The sequence below is a fragment of the Pristiophorus japonicus genome, chromosome 1 (genome assembly GCF_044704955.1).
Source record: "Pristiophorus japonicus isolate sPriJap1 chromosome 1, sPriJap1.hap1, whole genome shotgun sequence".
In the NCBI taxonomy this organism is placed as follows: domain Eukaryota; kingdom Metazoa; phylum Chordata; class Chondrichthyes; family Pristiophoridae; genus Pristiophorus; species Pristiophorus japonicus.
In genome coordinates this window covers 390,677,665-390,692,581 of record NC_091977.1, presented here as the reverse complement: position 1 = coordinate 390,692,581, position 14,917 = coordinate 390,677,665, and the positions used below count along the sequence as shown (strand labels likewise).

The window sequence follows — 14,917 nt, the reverse complement described above, 5'->3', positions numbered from 1 at the left end:
ACTCCGATCTGACCTCACTTCCACCCCGATGAGGAGACCACTTCCACCCCGCTCCAAAAAAAACCACAACCACCTGAATATCTCCGGATTGCCTGCCCATGCACTGGGGCAGACGGAACATTTGGAAAGGGGTAAGTATGACTCATTTTGGGCGGTGGGCAATTTCGGCCCCCAGGTGTGCAATCTGCTCCCAAGCTTCCACCCAGTCTAGCTGGCTGCTAGGATGTGCATGACAGTAGCGAAGGATGACCCGCTACAGGTTCTGCCCAGCATATCACCACAGCAGTATCATTGATTTTGGAAAATCAGCTGTGTGGAATTGATTCTGCATTCTCCTGCTAGTGAAGCGTGGCATATTTGTAGTGCACAATCATCTTGTGAAAATGATGTGATATCAGTAGAGCAGAAAGACTACTTAAAATAGATTGTTACTGCAAGCAAAAAATGTATCAAGATGCTTGTGGCTTTAACACTAGATGTTATTGTGAACAGCTGACTTTTCGGAGTTCTTCTACAAGGCAGATGCAGAATAGCAATTGGTTTAGCATATTTCCTTATTTCTAAAGAAGAAATTGAAAGAATTAAAACTTCCTTAAAGGATGCAATGTGCAGGGATACAGAAGTTGCACAATACATTTTAAGAGCAATTATATTGTAACCCTTAAAAATGAAAATGAAAAGTAAGATTGTAACACATTTGGATCAGCTGGGAGTTTTGTTTGATACAGGCATGACATACTCTCTTTTCCCATCAATTAGACAGTAGTTTTTTCTTGCTAGCCTAAATCATTGTTTTGCCAACATCTCCCAACTTTATCTTACCATCTCTGAGAATATTGCCAAATCATTTTCTTATTTATGGCTGGTGAGCACTTAGCATTTCCTGTGTAAATAGAATATATATTTCAAAACAATAATTATTTTTGTGTTAAGATTATTCCTGCTGGATGTGTTGAGTACTTTGCACTTAAAGTTTAAAAATTCTAAAATATAATTCTTGACAAGTAAGGACAAGGGGGTAGAAATTGCGGGCGGAGGTTTCTCGCGGGCAGAAGCCTTCGACCTGCAAACAATCTACGAATGTACCTGGTGGTCTGGGAGGTTCGTAGATTCACGCTCCTGGGCCTCCCAGGGCACATGCGGTTCGCAAGCACCCCTGGGATCATGTGGGCCGGCCCAACCAATAAATGAAGGAAATCTCCATTCATATTTATGGGGTTCCCGTTTGTACGAAAACCCCATAACCATGAATGGGAATCACTTAAAAAATACACAAACATATGAAATATTTTTTTTTTTAAATTACATATTTAAAATGTATTAAAATGCCATTTGATTAAATATTTTAAACAAAAATTAAATTTTTTGAATTTTTTTTAAATATGTTTTAACGGGGCTAAAAAATAAACTTACCTCATTGGACAGGGTTTTTAATGTAAAGTGATAAAATTCTATTTTTCTATTTTGTAAAATTCATATGCTGGTAAAAGCAGGCCTTACCCCTGCTTTTACCAGGCGTAAGAATTTCAACGGCATTCGCAGGGCAGAAGTTGGGCAAAAAATAGCCCAACTCTCCGCCAGCGAAGGCCCTTTTCTTTCGGATTCATACGATCTATCAAGAAGATTCTTGACAGATCATACATTCCGGGTTTCAGTGCATTCGCGGTGCATGCCTGAACCCGGCACTTGCGGGGCCTTTATGTGCCCGTGCGCACCTCAGACGCACCCGTAGGAGCCGCAAATTCAGCCCCTATATCTAATTGTAAAAGTAATCAGTTTTGCTTGTGCAGCATTGTTTTTTTTCTATTTGTATACACAATAGATTTCTCACTTTGAACCTCCCTTTTCTGTGTTTCTCTGATAAATCATAACCTCTGACGCAGTTTTTATCTCTACCTAACAGAAGGTCTAGAAATGTATTCCCTTTATGGTACATTCTTCACCTGGTTTCAAGAGCCTGCTAAATGGGCATTTGGAAGACAAAAAAAGTTTTTCGAAAGTCACTTGGAAAAACCATTGCATATTATATAACATGGGGCTTGAGAGGGAAAAACAAATACATATGACAATGACTGCATGACACCCAAATGTGTTAAATACCAAATCACCTAATTAAGCAAATCAAGCACTCACCTTCTGTGCCATTTGGTGTCATGGAATTATTATTGATACAGGAGTTGTCAAGTTTAGGACCATTGGGAGATTCACTGCTTCCACTTACTCGACTGTGTGGACTAGCTAGATCCTGCATTTCCATAGACCTACAAACAAGAAATAGTCCTTGTTTTCCTATGCAAAATATTACAACTGTATGCATTCTGAACTGGTTTTAAGGAAAGTACACTTATTTATTTATCTACTGACTGACATTACAACAAAAATTCAATCTTTCTGCAATATTTTTTTTTAAATTGTGAATCTGAAAATGGAATATTGTTTTAACTGTAGATTCTGTGATCAAATATATATTATATAATATGCCTCACAACTAAAACACTTTACATTAGCTATTGTAGTTGTGTATCACTGTCAAATCTTTTTTTTATTGGAAAATATTAGAAATAGAATACAGAAACCCATCTTTCTATGATATTTGAACATAAATACCCTAGCCAGGAATTATGATTTTAGAAATACCACCCAGTGATAGGCAATATTCAAAGCTCATTATCAAAATTGTGATATTGCACAAATTAACAAAAACATCATCACCTGTCTCTTTGTCATGATTAACCTTCCTCAATATATCTGAAATATTACAAATTATCAAAGTTTAATGATTCTGCAATCCTCTATAGTCGTATCATTCTATGTAATCACTTGATGTGATTTTAAAATCTCATGTTACCTATTATTATATAATTTTTTTTGGACAAACACTATACATTGAACCTACCAGTAAGAAAAAATTCCATAAATGATATGCAAGTTCAGTTTGAATCAGTCATCTAGCTTTATCAGGCACTACAAACAACTGGAGAAATATATGCTCGTTTGACAGGGAATGAGGCATTCTTGATATACGTGTTTACTCTGGCAAACTACTTAATTGTTTTTTTGTTTCCTTCCCAGCATGAAATACATTAAAACATTATTATGCTTTCTGATTTGTTTGTTTTTTGGATTATATTAAGCACATCCAATTGAAAAGGGATAAGATTTACACCCATTCAGTTTATAAATGAATTAGACTGCTTTAGTAATTTGGAGTACTTCAGTTGCCACTTGATCTCAGAAAACAGAGAGGGCTAAGCAACATTTCTTCTGTGTATTTGATATATGATTGAGTCCACATTTCACATAAAGCTGAATCAATTGAGCAGCTTAGTCTATGAGGTAAGTGCACTGTATGGTTATTTCATTTTGTATCCTTTGTGAAATTGGAAGACTTGTAGCAATAGCTAGACTACAGTATTAAATGATCAAAACATTATCTTATGATCTAAAATATCTTTGAGATGTTCATTATTCACTGTGCACTAGGTGACTAGAAGGCACATTATTTTTAAAATCTATGGATTACTTCTCACAGTGATACCAAATTACAACTCTATAATATAAAAACGTGTTTCACAGGAGACTTTAGTAATTGTGGAACAATTGCCATTATTGCTATTCTAAGATTTTTTCTTGAAATATTGAAGATTTACTCAAACACACTGCATGATTGGAACAGCTCAGAGCAAGCACGGGCAATGCCTAGTCATAGTGCATACAGTAAAATTTCAACAATGCTCTTACCTGGAATCTGAAGGATCTGAAACATCGGAATCAGGTCGAGCTTTTTTCACCTGCCAGTCAAGAACAAAACAGCTCCTTGTTATTCAAGTGTCTCAGCTCATCATATTCTCGAACAATAGGCCTCAGCTTGAAAAAAAAACATTATTTCCCTTTATCGGAAAGGAAGAGAAACAGTGTAACAGAGAGTCACATTGTCTTTTGGTTGATCTTTTCTGTTGTTTCCTCCTGCAGGTCTTTTCTCCTCCCCATATCAGGGAAAGCAGCCAAATGATGGGAAGGTGATTCATCACTGGTTAGACAGCTGCAAACTGGATTAACCCTCCCCCAATCAACACGCAAAATAGTTTAGCCAAGGTAAGCAGGAAGAACTGGCTATAAACAGGTAGCAGTTGGAAACTGAACTTGTTGAACAAAAGCAACTGAAGCAGTATACCTTCAGCAGCTTTAGATCTTTCATCTTCCATTCACATAATGAAATACATCACTGTTCCCTCCCCGAGCTGCACAACGGTCATCTATGATGCTGGTTAATTTACTCAACTCGGCATATGCTTTTTACTGTAGTTCAGATCACAACCATTAAACTTTTACAATTTTATAAATTTAAAATAAATTAAGCAGATTTTAATAGTTCTTGTGAACTCAACACCAAGATATTTTAGGTATTAGAAAAACTTTACAATTCAATTCGCTAACATTTCCAAAGTAATTTTGTTAATGATTATAGATCGCTAAGTGCCATAGAATTAAAATAACATCATTGAGAAATTTGAATACAATTTATGAAACTTTATACTCTTTAAAAAAATGTAATGTAAAGTACACCCAATTGCAGACTAAATACATTTCTTCCCGAAAATACCTAATTTAATAATGTAGTTATGTGCATTGCTTACTCATAGAAAGCAGTAACAAACATTTTATCCATTATTGCTACAGATCTGAGTCTAAGTTCCATCTAAAAATGCATTTATGAAAATTAGCTCAGGTAAAATGGTTTCATGAAGGTCTTATTATAGATCAATCAAGAGAAAATCTAGAATTGCTTAGGTAGAAAAATTAACCTAAGTTAACAAGTCACAGTCAGATCTGTAAGTTGTACAATGGAAGGGTAGGATGTCTAAGCTCCTTCACGGTATTAACTGAAGTGAAGTACAGTAGATTTTTCATCCCCCACATATTGCAGAATTAAGGCTAACACAAATGTACAGTGGATACAGTACAACAATTTCAAACAACACAGTAATCTTACTGCTTGCATATAAGTTTATATCAGTTAACTTACTCTAGTCTTTTTCACATTTCCCATTCAATTCAAATCTCCCTTTGTGCTGTAATGTTGAAAAATGTATTGAAGATTTTAAGCAAATGTCACTTGATTAGAAATACCTTTGTTATTGTATTATTATTTATTGCAGTACATAACCTGGCTCAGGTCCCGTTTTATGCACATTCCTAATGTGACTTAAAATACCCACTCATTGATGTCGGAGTAACTGGAAGGTTGAATGGAGATGAGCTAGGACCTAATGGCCGGTTTTGGATTTGACAGAATGAGGTAAACCTATTTTTAAAATGAGGAATTGTGACATTTTCTGCTGAGCACATTTTGAAACAATGCAACAAAAAAATCTAACAGAAACCTATACATCAAGGTACCTTGGAACACATTTACTTTCACAAATATGAAATCTGCTTATTGTTACTCATTTTATTCATTGTGTTGAAGTCATGCTTTAAGGCAAGACACTGAATTAAAAAATGGAAAGAAAACAAATTACATGGATTTGAATTAACTGAATAATAGTAAAGAATAAACAATATTACATTTGGCTGAAGATAATTACATTAAAATTAGTTATGCTTAGTTGTCACTTTTACTTATTAACACACTTTAATTTTCATTTAATCAAACCAAACTAGATTTGACAGATAGGAGCTGGAATTTAGTTCTGGAAAGTCAAATAATCGGTCTAAGAACATTATTTCACATTAAAGACAATGCATACAGCGTATAAATCAGTGTAGTTTTTAAATCTGAAAATTAATGCCACATACTGTACATAGACATTTTGACAGCTGTTATGTAAATTGAGGCAATATGAATAAATGTGGATGTCATTTTATTTTAATTCTGGTTAACAATAAATTATACCCAAAACTCCAAGATAATGACAGTGAGATTTTTGCTCGCCAATGTTTAACATATAGCGATCAGATGAGAGAAGTGTAGCGGCTAGAGCCATGGTATAGTAAAGACTGTACTGAGAAGCCTGGCTATTGTTGAAAAATCAAGACTGTCTCTATTTTTGTTCTGTCATTGTAGGAAACTTTGCACTGCACAGCTGGATGAACAAAATAGTTAGCACTTATACTGTAAGAGGTAATTTAGCTGGATGAGAAGTATGAAAAGAGATTTGTTATAGGTCAATCAAGATTGGCTAATAGATTTGCCTAATATGGAAAATATGGCAGCAAATTTATGTGAACTAACCATCATGATTTTTTTATACTATACAGGCAATTAATCTTTATTTAGGAAAAGAGGAAATTATGTTCCTATGATTTCTTTGAAAATGTGAACGACTTGTTTACGAAACACATTCTAATACACATTTGCATGATGTTTACCATGAAAATCCAATAGATTTGCCCGACATGTTTCGGCATTTAACTAGGAATCTTAAGGTGACTCTGAATCTTGCCACTTACATCAACAACAACTTGTGTCTTTATAGTGCCTTTAACATAGTAAAATATCCCAAGGCGCTTCACAGGAGTGTTATAAGACAAAAAGTAAATTTGAATAAATCAACAGTAAAAGCTGTGAGCTACAGCGAGTGACACCAGTCCTTCTGCAATAACCAATACAAATTGCCAGCAGGTGATATTGTCCAGGTGAGTAGAATTTGTTGGCTCCAAAGTACAAAGAAATCTATCCCCTGCTAACAGTATATTGTCTAAAGAACCTGCATTCAGCATCTTTGATGTGCATTTCAATTCAACCCGAACCCAGCACCTCTTTGATGTTTCCAGAACAAAGCCAGAGAAGATGAAACATTCTAAGTGCCATCAAATTGAATAAAGCATCTCTTAGATATTTTTGTTTATACTAATTTTTTTTAGTGTTTACCCATGTTCAATAGTTTTACTTTTAAATATACTAAATTATCAAAAGAAAGATATTTCTTTATTAAACTGCAATAAAGGTATAGTGAGTGGGTCATTGAATTGGAATGCATAAGGAAACAGATGGTTTAACTTACCAAAGACTAATGATTGCTATGAACCTGATTTAGAGGTCTTAGTTGTTCAGAGTGGTAATATTTTAATCTCTTATTTTTCTGATAAGGAATTAGGTTCTACTTCTGTAACTATTTAAGTGTTTACCAGTGCAAGCTTACGTGCACAATGGCTCTTCAACACATGAAAATAATCTTGTGTGAAAGTCTCTTTGGACTTTTGATTATTTTTCAATGAGGAATAAGAACATATTAAAATTAAAAGCTTGCATATAAATTTGTTAGTACAGTAACAGCTATTGCAGTTATGCAGTGACTTTCATGTAGACAAACGTCCCAAAGTGCTTCACAGAGGTGTAATACTGGAGGGGGTTTAAACATTTAAAACATTCTTGTACACCACAGAACAATGATTAAATGTGAATGCAAACTAAGTTTGAGGAACTTGTTGTTTTACATTACATTGATGTTGCTCTCTGTTAGCAATGTAGTACATACACTTTTTGATATTTTTGATCAGGACAGCAATACAATTACTTTTATGACAATAGCATCAATTAAGAGCCTCAGCTCATTACTTTGGTCTTAAATTATAGCTAAACTTATTTGCTTCTAATCATACATGTCCTTATGTATCTAATATGGCTCCTGTTTTGTCACTGAATGTGATACTTTATTGTCTCGATAATAAAAAATGCACTGTGTGGACAGACTCTCCAGCTTCAACTTTCCATGTGCCGATTTTCTTTTGACATGCTCCAAGTAAATTGTTTTATTACTGATTAATTTCATTAACCATGTTACTAAGATTTAACTGCAATAGTTTCATTAAAATATGTTAGTAGTTCAACGGAAAGATGTACGGCACTAATAATCCCTACAAGTAGGTATTCCACCTGGCTTGTTTTTTTTATATACATGTCTCTACATCATAGATGTTTGATTATAGATGTGCACCTCCCGCTTTGATTGTACTTGTTCCAATATGGAAAAAAATTAATAAAGCCAAAGTTTTGAAAAAAACATTCCACTGTCAAAACAACTAAACCTCACCAGTCTATTGAATATAGAACAAAAATAAGTATACCTACAGAGTATTCAACTTTATTTGATGCAAATTTGAATGAAATTAGTCACAGTTGATAAAATGATGCAACATATGAATTACTGTATTTTCATTATACTGTAAACACAAACATGGTAACCCATTAAATTAGATAATAATGAAATCCAAACAATCTCAAAAATTTCTAAATGTTGAAAAAATAAGTAGTCAGATATTCATAACCAACTAACTGCTGGTGAACATAAAGATTTCTCCTTTTTGTTTTGTATTATGATCACTTTCATTAAACTTCACATTCCATAAAATAATTAAAGATCAATTTTTTAAACAAATTATACATTTTCTTAACTGTTAAGCATTAAATTGAAAATATATTTTGACTGCAGAAAAATAGTAAATATTAACTGGAATCTATAAAGGATTTCATATTCTCCCCAAAATCTCAAAAGCCCAATGCAGCCATGAGACAGAATTAACAGCATTTGTAAAATAAACAATTCATTAGCTCAGTTGCAATTATTTTAATTAAACTATAATTTCTCTTTAAATAGTAATTTGCTTTAGACCCACAGCCGTGAACATTTTCAATTTGTTTCTTTTTGTTTTGTTGAATCTGACATACTGTTTTAGCCATCTTACTGAATTGCTACATTAAATTTGTTAATGCTGTGCTCTTCAACCCCAGAAATTATTTCCAGAAGGGAAACTCTTTGAGAGATGATCAAACAAGATTTAAGGTAGACGTTTTATCACATTTTCCCTACCGCAGAGCCAGGCATCAATGAAAATGCATTCTTTCCCAGCTCATGTTTAAGCTCAAAAAATCACAAGTAATTCCAAACTACTAGTAGAATACAACATACAAACCTTAAATGCTTAGAAATGTCAGTTTTGAAAAATATGAGAAACGTAAACAGGGTCTGAATTTTAGTCATCTATTTAGTTTGTGAAATTGAGTTTTTCAAATGATTAATTTCTAAAACCTTTGAAATATCACTATTATTAATAAACACCTTTTTCTTGCTATAGGATTGTTTTTTACCCTGATCAAAACTATCCTTTATTCTTTTTATTTATAGAGTGAATTATTTTGAAGGTTACATGTTTTTGAAAAATAAAAATTAAGATAATAAAATTACAACTAAATGCAAACATCCACTTTTCTAAATCACTTTTCAAGTGGATTCTAAAGAATCTGGACAGAAGGAGTAAATTAATTCTAACCCTTGGCAGCAGTCGGGGCACCACAGGGTGCTAGCACCTCTACACATGCAGCTGCCAGTAATTTTTTTGCTACAATTCTAAAGCATTTATTTCTTCTAAGGCTGCCACATAAGGACCTCATAGTCCTTGATATCTGTTGGCAAAAGTAGTCTCCCAGTTAAGAAATTGAATTTATGGAGATTTGCATAGGCCACCTCATGGATGAAGTGGGAATACATATCAGAGACTATAGCTACTTTTTCCTCTCTTAATTATCAGATTTTATGGGACTATGATTTTCACCAATGTCACCTTATGCCAAAAAGTATCAAGTCCACACTGCTAGAAAGACAGATATAACCCAAACAAATTAACTAGCATTGTGGTAATAATTACTTTCACATTTGGCTATGGTGTCAAGTTGTCTTTTGAAAAAAATGAAAATGCAACATTTCTAATATAACCAACAATCAAATAGTTTGTACTTGAATTCTTTCAGTAATATATTTAACATGAGAATATCTATTCCCTCAGCTGGCAGCACCTATGTGCCCTTTCCTTCAAAATGTTCCATTTATATTATCGACCAACAGAATGCTTGCATTAATTTATTTTTCATCTCTTATTCACAAAAATGTATCAGTTATGTTGCATAAGTGTCTTGTGTCTCTATCATCGTTTCAGGACTAAAAGTTCTGTATGGTGACAAATGTATTTCCCCCTTTTAGAGTAGTATAGCAATAGACTAAGTGAACAGCTTGTAAAGGGAAGCTTAATCCATTCAAATGAAGATATCTTTCAACAAACACAGGAAAGCAGTCTAAAAATCAAGCAATAGTTTAGCCAGTGCAATATTAACAAAGTAACTGTGGCTTATGACTAAAGCAAAGCTGTAATAGAAAGGTGAAAATTGAAGTGTTCACGTTTAAACTTTTTGTATTAAAATGAAAAATGCTTCATATGGTATATCGTAACAGAAATTACTATGATAGATAAACAAACATAAATAACTAATTAACTTTGTTAATCAGTTTTATTTGTAAGCATTTAAACATATGTCCAGCATAAAAAATACACTAATAAACGTCAACTGTTTAACTTGGTACATTCTGTTTATTCTGCTGTTTCGAAATGGTCTCCTATGGGGATTCGAATGTTTTGCTTGGTGCAAAGAAAATTTAAACTTATTAAGAGAAAGGATTTCCTGGTTCGACAAGGACCATCAAATTTCCTCAGGTTCAAATTCACCACATTCAATTTAAATATAAAATATACTTTTATAGATCTTCTTGTATATTTAATTGAGCGTATGTCAAAGGAAAAGGATTGCTTTCCTCCAGTAAAGATCCCATCTAAAGTAACTCACGTTATAACAAGTCAACAAAAAAGCTATGTTCACCTGCTACAAAGCACCATTTAAATTCATATTTTTAGAAGAAATGTGTGAAATTGAATTTTATCTAAGAATGGAAACAACAGGCTTGTTATGTCAATGTTCTGCTAACCCAGTCTTTCTACAAAATTAATATAATATTCTCTCTTAATTTAAGTATATTCACTGTGGCATTCACATAGTTCGTGATTTAAACCGTATTATTGTACAAAAACTACTTAGAACAGTTACCATAACCTAAGCCTTTCTTTACTAAGTCCCCAGGGCAAATGTAGAAAAGGGTTACTGATGCCTCAGCCCTCAGAGAATTGGACAATTGCTGGCGGTCCAAAGTGCTCTTCCACGCAATTTAATAGATGAAAACTTGTACTCACAGACCTTTAAATGCAGATCCCCCTGAACGCTTCTGGATTCCCTTCAAGTTTTTGAATTTAATGAACCATTATTTCTTAGCATAATCCTTTTCCTGATCAACACAAAAGTCTGCACTCAATGCACCAATTGTCCAAGTTATACGCAAATAACATAGTAGCAGTTGTGGAGATTGAAGCAGAGCTGGCTGAGTGCAGTCCAGTCACCACTGCAGACTCAAGACTGGAGAATGTCTGAGTATAGCAGCTTCCACAAAGGAAAAAAAAAAGCCACAGTGGACTTTGACAGGAAGACTTAGAATCGGAAATGACACTTGGGAGTATGCAGCTACCAGCAAACTGAAACACCAACTCTCTTATGTGTCGCTAAGTCACTGCTCGAAGCAATGTACCTTTTCCCATTAAACAGCAGCAGATAATATCAGTGATCCATAGACAAAGAAATGGCAGAACCTTCATCCGTCCTATTTGTTTGCTCAATCTTGTGGTTCTGCCCAAGCAGCCTCAGGGCTTTTTGTTTTTGTAATGCAAACCACAGCTTCTCTCCTGCATCCAGCCCCACTGGCTTAAATGCAACAATGGAAATCAGCACAGTGTTATCCCAGTCTCCCATAGTAGCTTAAATAAATTCATTATGTAAATGAGCAAGTCCGCAGTTTCTGAACAAACAGCCGTGCGTCTGCCCTAATTCAAGTACTCCATCAACAGGCAGCAAGCATACATTTCTCCAGCATCTTTTATATTATCTAAAACTTACTGGTAGTTCACACACCTAGAGCTTTGCTATATTTATCAGAGCAGAACAATAAAGAAGCGATTTGGCATTCTCATAGGTCTATGCAATTCATTTTATTTTAATACTTTGTGGCAAAAAAACGATATATATGAAATATCATTTTAAATTACACACTGAAACTTGTACATGAAAAGCATATTTTATGTATGCATTTTTCTAGCAAATGAATACTGGATATATTTGGCAATTATTTTTAATTTGTCTCTCTGGTAACATAAAAACTTTCGAGATCTGCTCAAATGTTTTCAGCTCTCCATGAACTAAAAAGACACCAGCAAGTGATTAGCATAATATTCCACTTAAAGGATGCTCTTTTACCAGTTAATTACTTACTACCGTTTTGTTAAGTAATTATGAAATGACTAACTAAAATGAATTAAATAGTGCCGTGTAATTTTTGACGGTTACTGAAAAATGAAATATACTTGTAAGAAATTAAATTAAAAGCATGTTTTAGTTTTAAAAACGTAATTTTCTATATGCTTATGCTCAGTTACATAAAATATTAAATTTCAAACAGAAAAAAATGTTTTATAAAACAGTAAACGCAATGAGATTTTTTTCCAGTTACTTAGAAGACTTTAAAACTTTTACTTTTATTGTTATCCCAACATATTTTACATTTTACACGTAAAACTGTTATCTCAAATATTGGAATCTAATTTTGCAAGTTCGTTTGATTCCGAGACTGCACTTTTAAAATTTCGTAAAATACTTTTTGCACATTTCTTTCCCTTTCTCCAACTTAATGTCAAATACATTTAAAACAAGAAAAACAAAACCTTCCCAAGTGCGTACTGTGCAAGACCGTGGTCTTGTTTTTCTCAGTAAACTTACACAGGTCAGACTGCAAAGTGGCAAATACAGCGTGTGCCGTCACAATATTGCTGGTACATGTTGTGACACTGGAGTGCTATGAATAGACAAAAATAAGATGAGTCACTGACAATTTTTAAACTTAATACACTTTAAAATCGGACTTTATATATCTCTATATATGACAACATTACGTTTAATAGACACGCAATAAAAAAACACTACGTTAAAAACAAATGAATGGAAAATCACTTCGCATTGAGATATGCAAATCTGGCACTTACCTTTTACATAACTCAATACAGCAAAGAAATCTAAAGCGGAAATATTGACACACTATATAATCCAGTTCCTGCTAATGTACCTCTCAATATGACACCCGTCTCGTTGCGCTAGTTGAGTAAACACAGCGCAAATCTTAGAATAGAATAATGTTTTGCCAGAGCTGTATAGCAGCTTCAAGTTGCACACACCTAAGATTTTGTTTTGCTTGTGTGCAGCCAAGGAACTCTGGGATAGTTACCTAGCCATATATGGTCAACCAGGTCAAAATGAATAAACCTACAGGGCTTGCCCACTGAAATGATAATTAAAGGAAGCTGCACTCTTCAAATGTAGCACGGTTCAAAATCATTATACGGTATCAGTGATTGTGTTTTGGTTTGATTACAACATAACAGAGTTACAACACAGATTAAAGTAAAACAAAATCAATTTAACAAAATAATTAAGTATCACACCAAGGAAAAAGTACTTTGCTTACAAAGCACGATTAGTGATTCTTAAGAGTCTTTGTGTTTCTGATCAAAATGTTGCGACAAATGCCTACTAAAGCATACAGATTAGAATAAGATGATCTGAAAAAACTTTTAGTTCAGATAAAAGTGATTATACTGTCAAATGAAACAACTGTTCTGCCTTTGGTACTATGAGCTTAACCACTTCTAAAATCAATCAAAGAAAGTAAGAAAATAATTGAACCTTAAATTAAAGCTACATATTTGTTTGGTTTCATTAATGTTCAGCCTATTACAACAACAGAAAAGAGCAGTAATGGGGCAACATCCATCTACTTTGATGTTCTCTATTCAAACAAAATTAACATTTTTCAGCAATCATGCAAGTGGAAAAACAAAAACTAACAGAATGAAATCCTTGCTATGCTTGATGTCTCTTTGGACTGAAGGTCAAAATTCATCCTTTTTTCAAAGACCTAGTAACTCAATCCATAGACGATTGAGTTCCCCAGCCAAGCTAGGTAAAGACATCACTGTCAATAAAAAAAAAAGATAATCCAACTCCCTACACCTTCCTCTACACCACCCCCACCCTCCCCAATAGTGTTAAGGGACTGTAAGTATCTCGGCATCTGAAGGTTTTGTTAAGCGCATGTTACTTTTCCTCATTCAATGCCAGCACATTACTGTGCAAGCCTGCTTTCCAGATATAAATCCAAACTCTGATCTTAATGTTAATGAAAACAACTTTTTATAGATTCATGCAGATACCTAACAAGTCCATATTTTACTACTAAATAACAACAGTATGTAAACAGCAAATTCCCTACAAATTCCCTGGCAGAACAGACGCACTAATATTAGTGTCCTTGACCAGGCCAACATCCCCAGCATTGAAGCACTGACCACACTTGATCAGCTCCGCTGGGTGAGCCACTTCGTCCGCATGCCAGACACGAGACTCCCAAAACAAGCGCTCTACTCGGAACTCCTTCATGGCAAACGAGCCAAAGGTGGACAGAGGGAACCTTACAAGGACACCCTCAAAGCCTTCCTGGTAAAATGCAGCATCCCCAGCGACTCCTGGGAGTCCCTGGCCGAAGACCGCCCTGGGTGGAGGAGGTGGATCTGGGAGGGTGCTAAGCGCCTCGAGACTCGTCAGCAATTGCATGCGGAAGACAAGCGCAGGCTGCGGAAGGAATGTGCGGCAAACCTGTCCCACCCTCTCTTACACTCAACAACTGTGTGTCCCACCTGTGGCAGGGACTGTGGCTCTCACATTGGACTGTTCAGCCACCTAAAGACTCATTCTAAGAGTGGAAGCAAGTCTTCCTCGATTCCGAGGGACTGCCTATGATGATGATGATGATGATGTAAACAGCACTGTACTTATTCTTCAAATTGTTCATTTAATTTTGATTTTAACAAAATGCAGACATTTAACTGAGTAATTATCAGGTTCAAAATCAAAAAATTACGCTTTTATAATTTCAATAATTTCAGATCTCATAAAGAAATATATATTTTTAAATTTCCTTCTACTTTATTTGTA

The 14,917-nt window shown here is 34.5% G+C and overlaps 1 protein-coding gene across 14 annotated transcripts in view; it reads right to left on the bottom strand.

Annotated features, from left to right (window-relative positions):
- The window catches only part of eya1 (EYA transcriptional coactivator and phosphatase 1), a 287,775-nt gene extending 274,670 nt beyond the window's left edge, over nucleotides 1-13,105 (bottom strand). For 12 of the 14 annotated variants that reach the window (XM_070891236.1, XM_070891245.1, XM_070891238.1 and 9 more), the window contains exons 1-4: nucleotides 12,913-13,105; nucleotides 12,650-12,725; nucleotides 3,742-3,791; nucleotides 2,134-2,261 (exon numbers count right to left, since the gene is read on the bottom strand). In XM_070891236.1, coding sequence (XP_070747337.1) covers nucleotides 2,134-2,257 — 124 coding nt within the window. In that variant the 5' untranslated portion in view covers nucleotides 2,258-2,261; nucleotides 3,742-3,791; nucleotides 12,650-12,725; nucleotides 12,913-13,105. Of the gene's footprint in view, nucleotides 1-2,133; nucleotides 2,262-3,741; nucleotides 3,792-12,649; nucleotides 12,726-12,912 lie in introns of those variants that run through there. The other 2 variants (XM_070891251.1, XM_070891252.1) reach the window with 1 other exon arrangement.
- Between the last annotated feature and the right edge of the window lie 1,812 nt (nucleotides 13,106-14,917).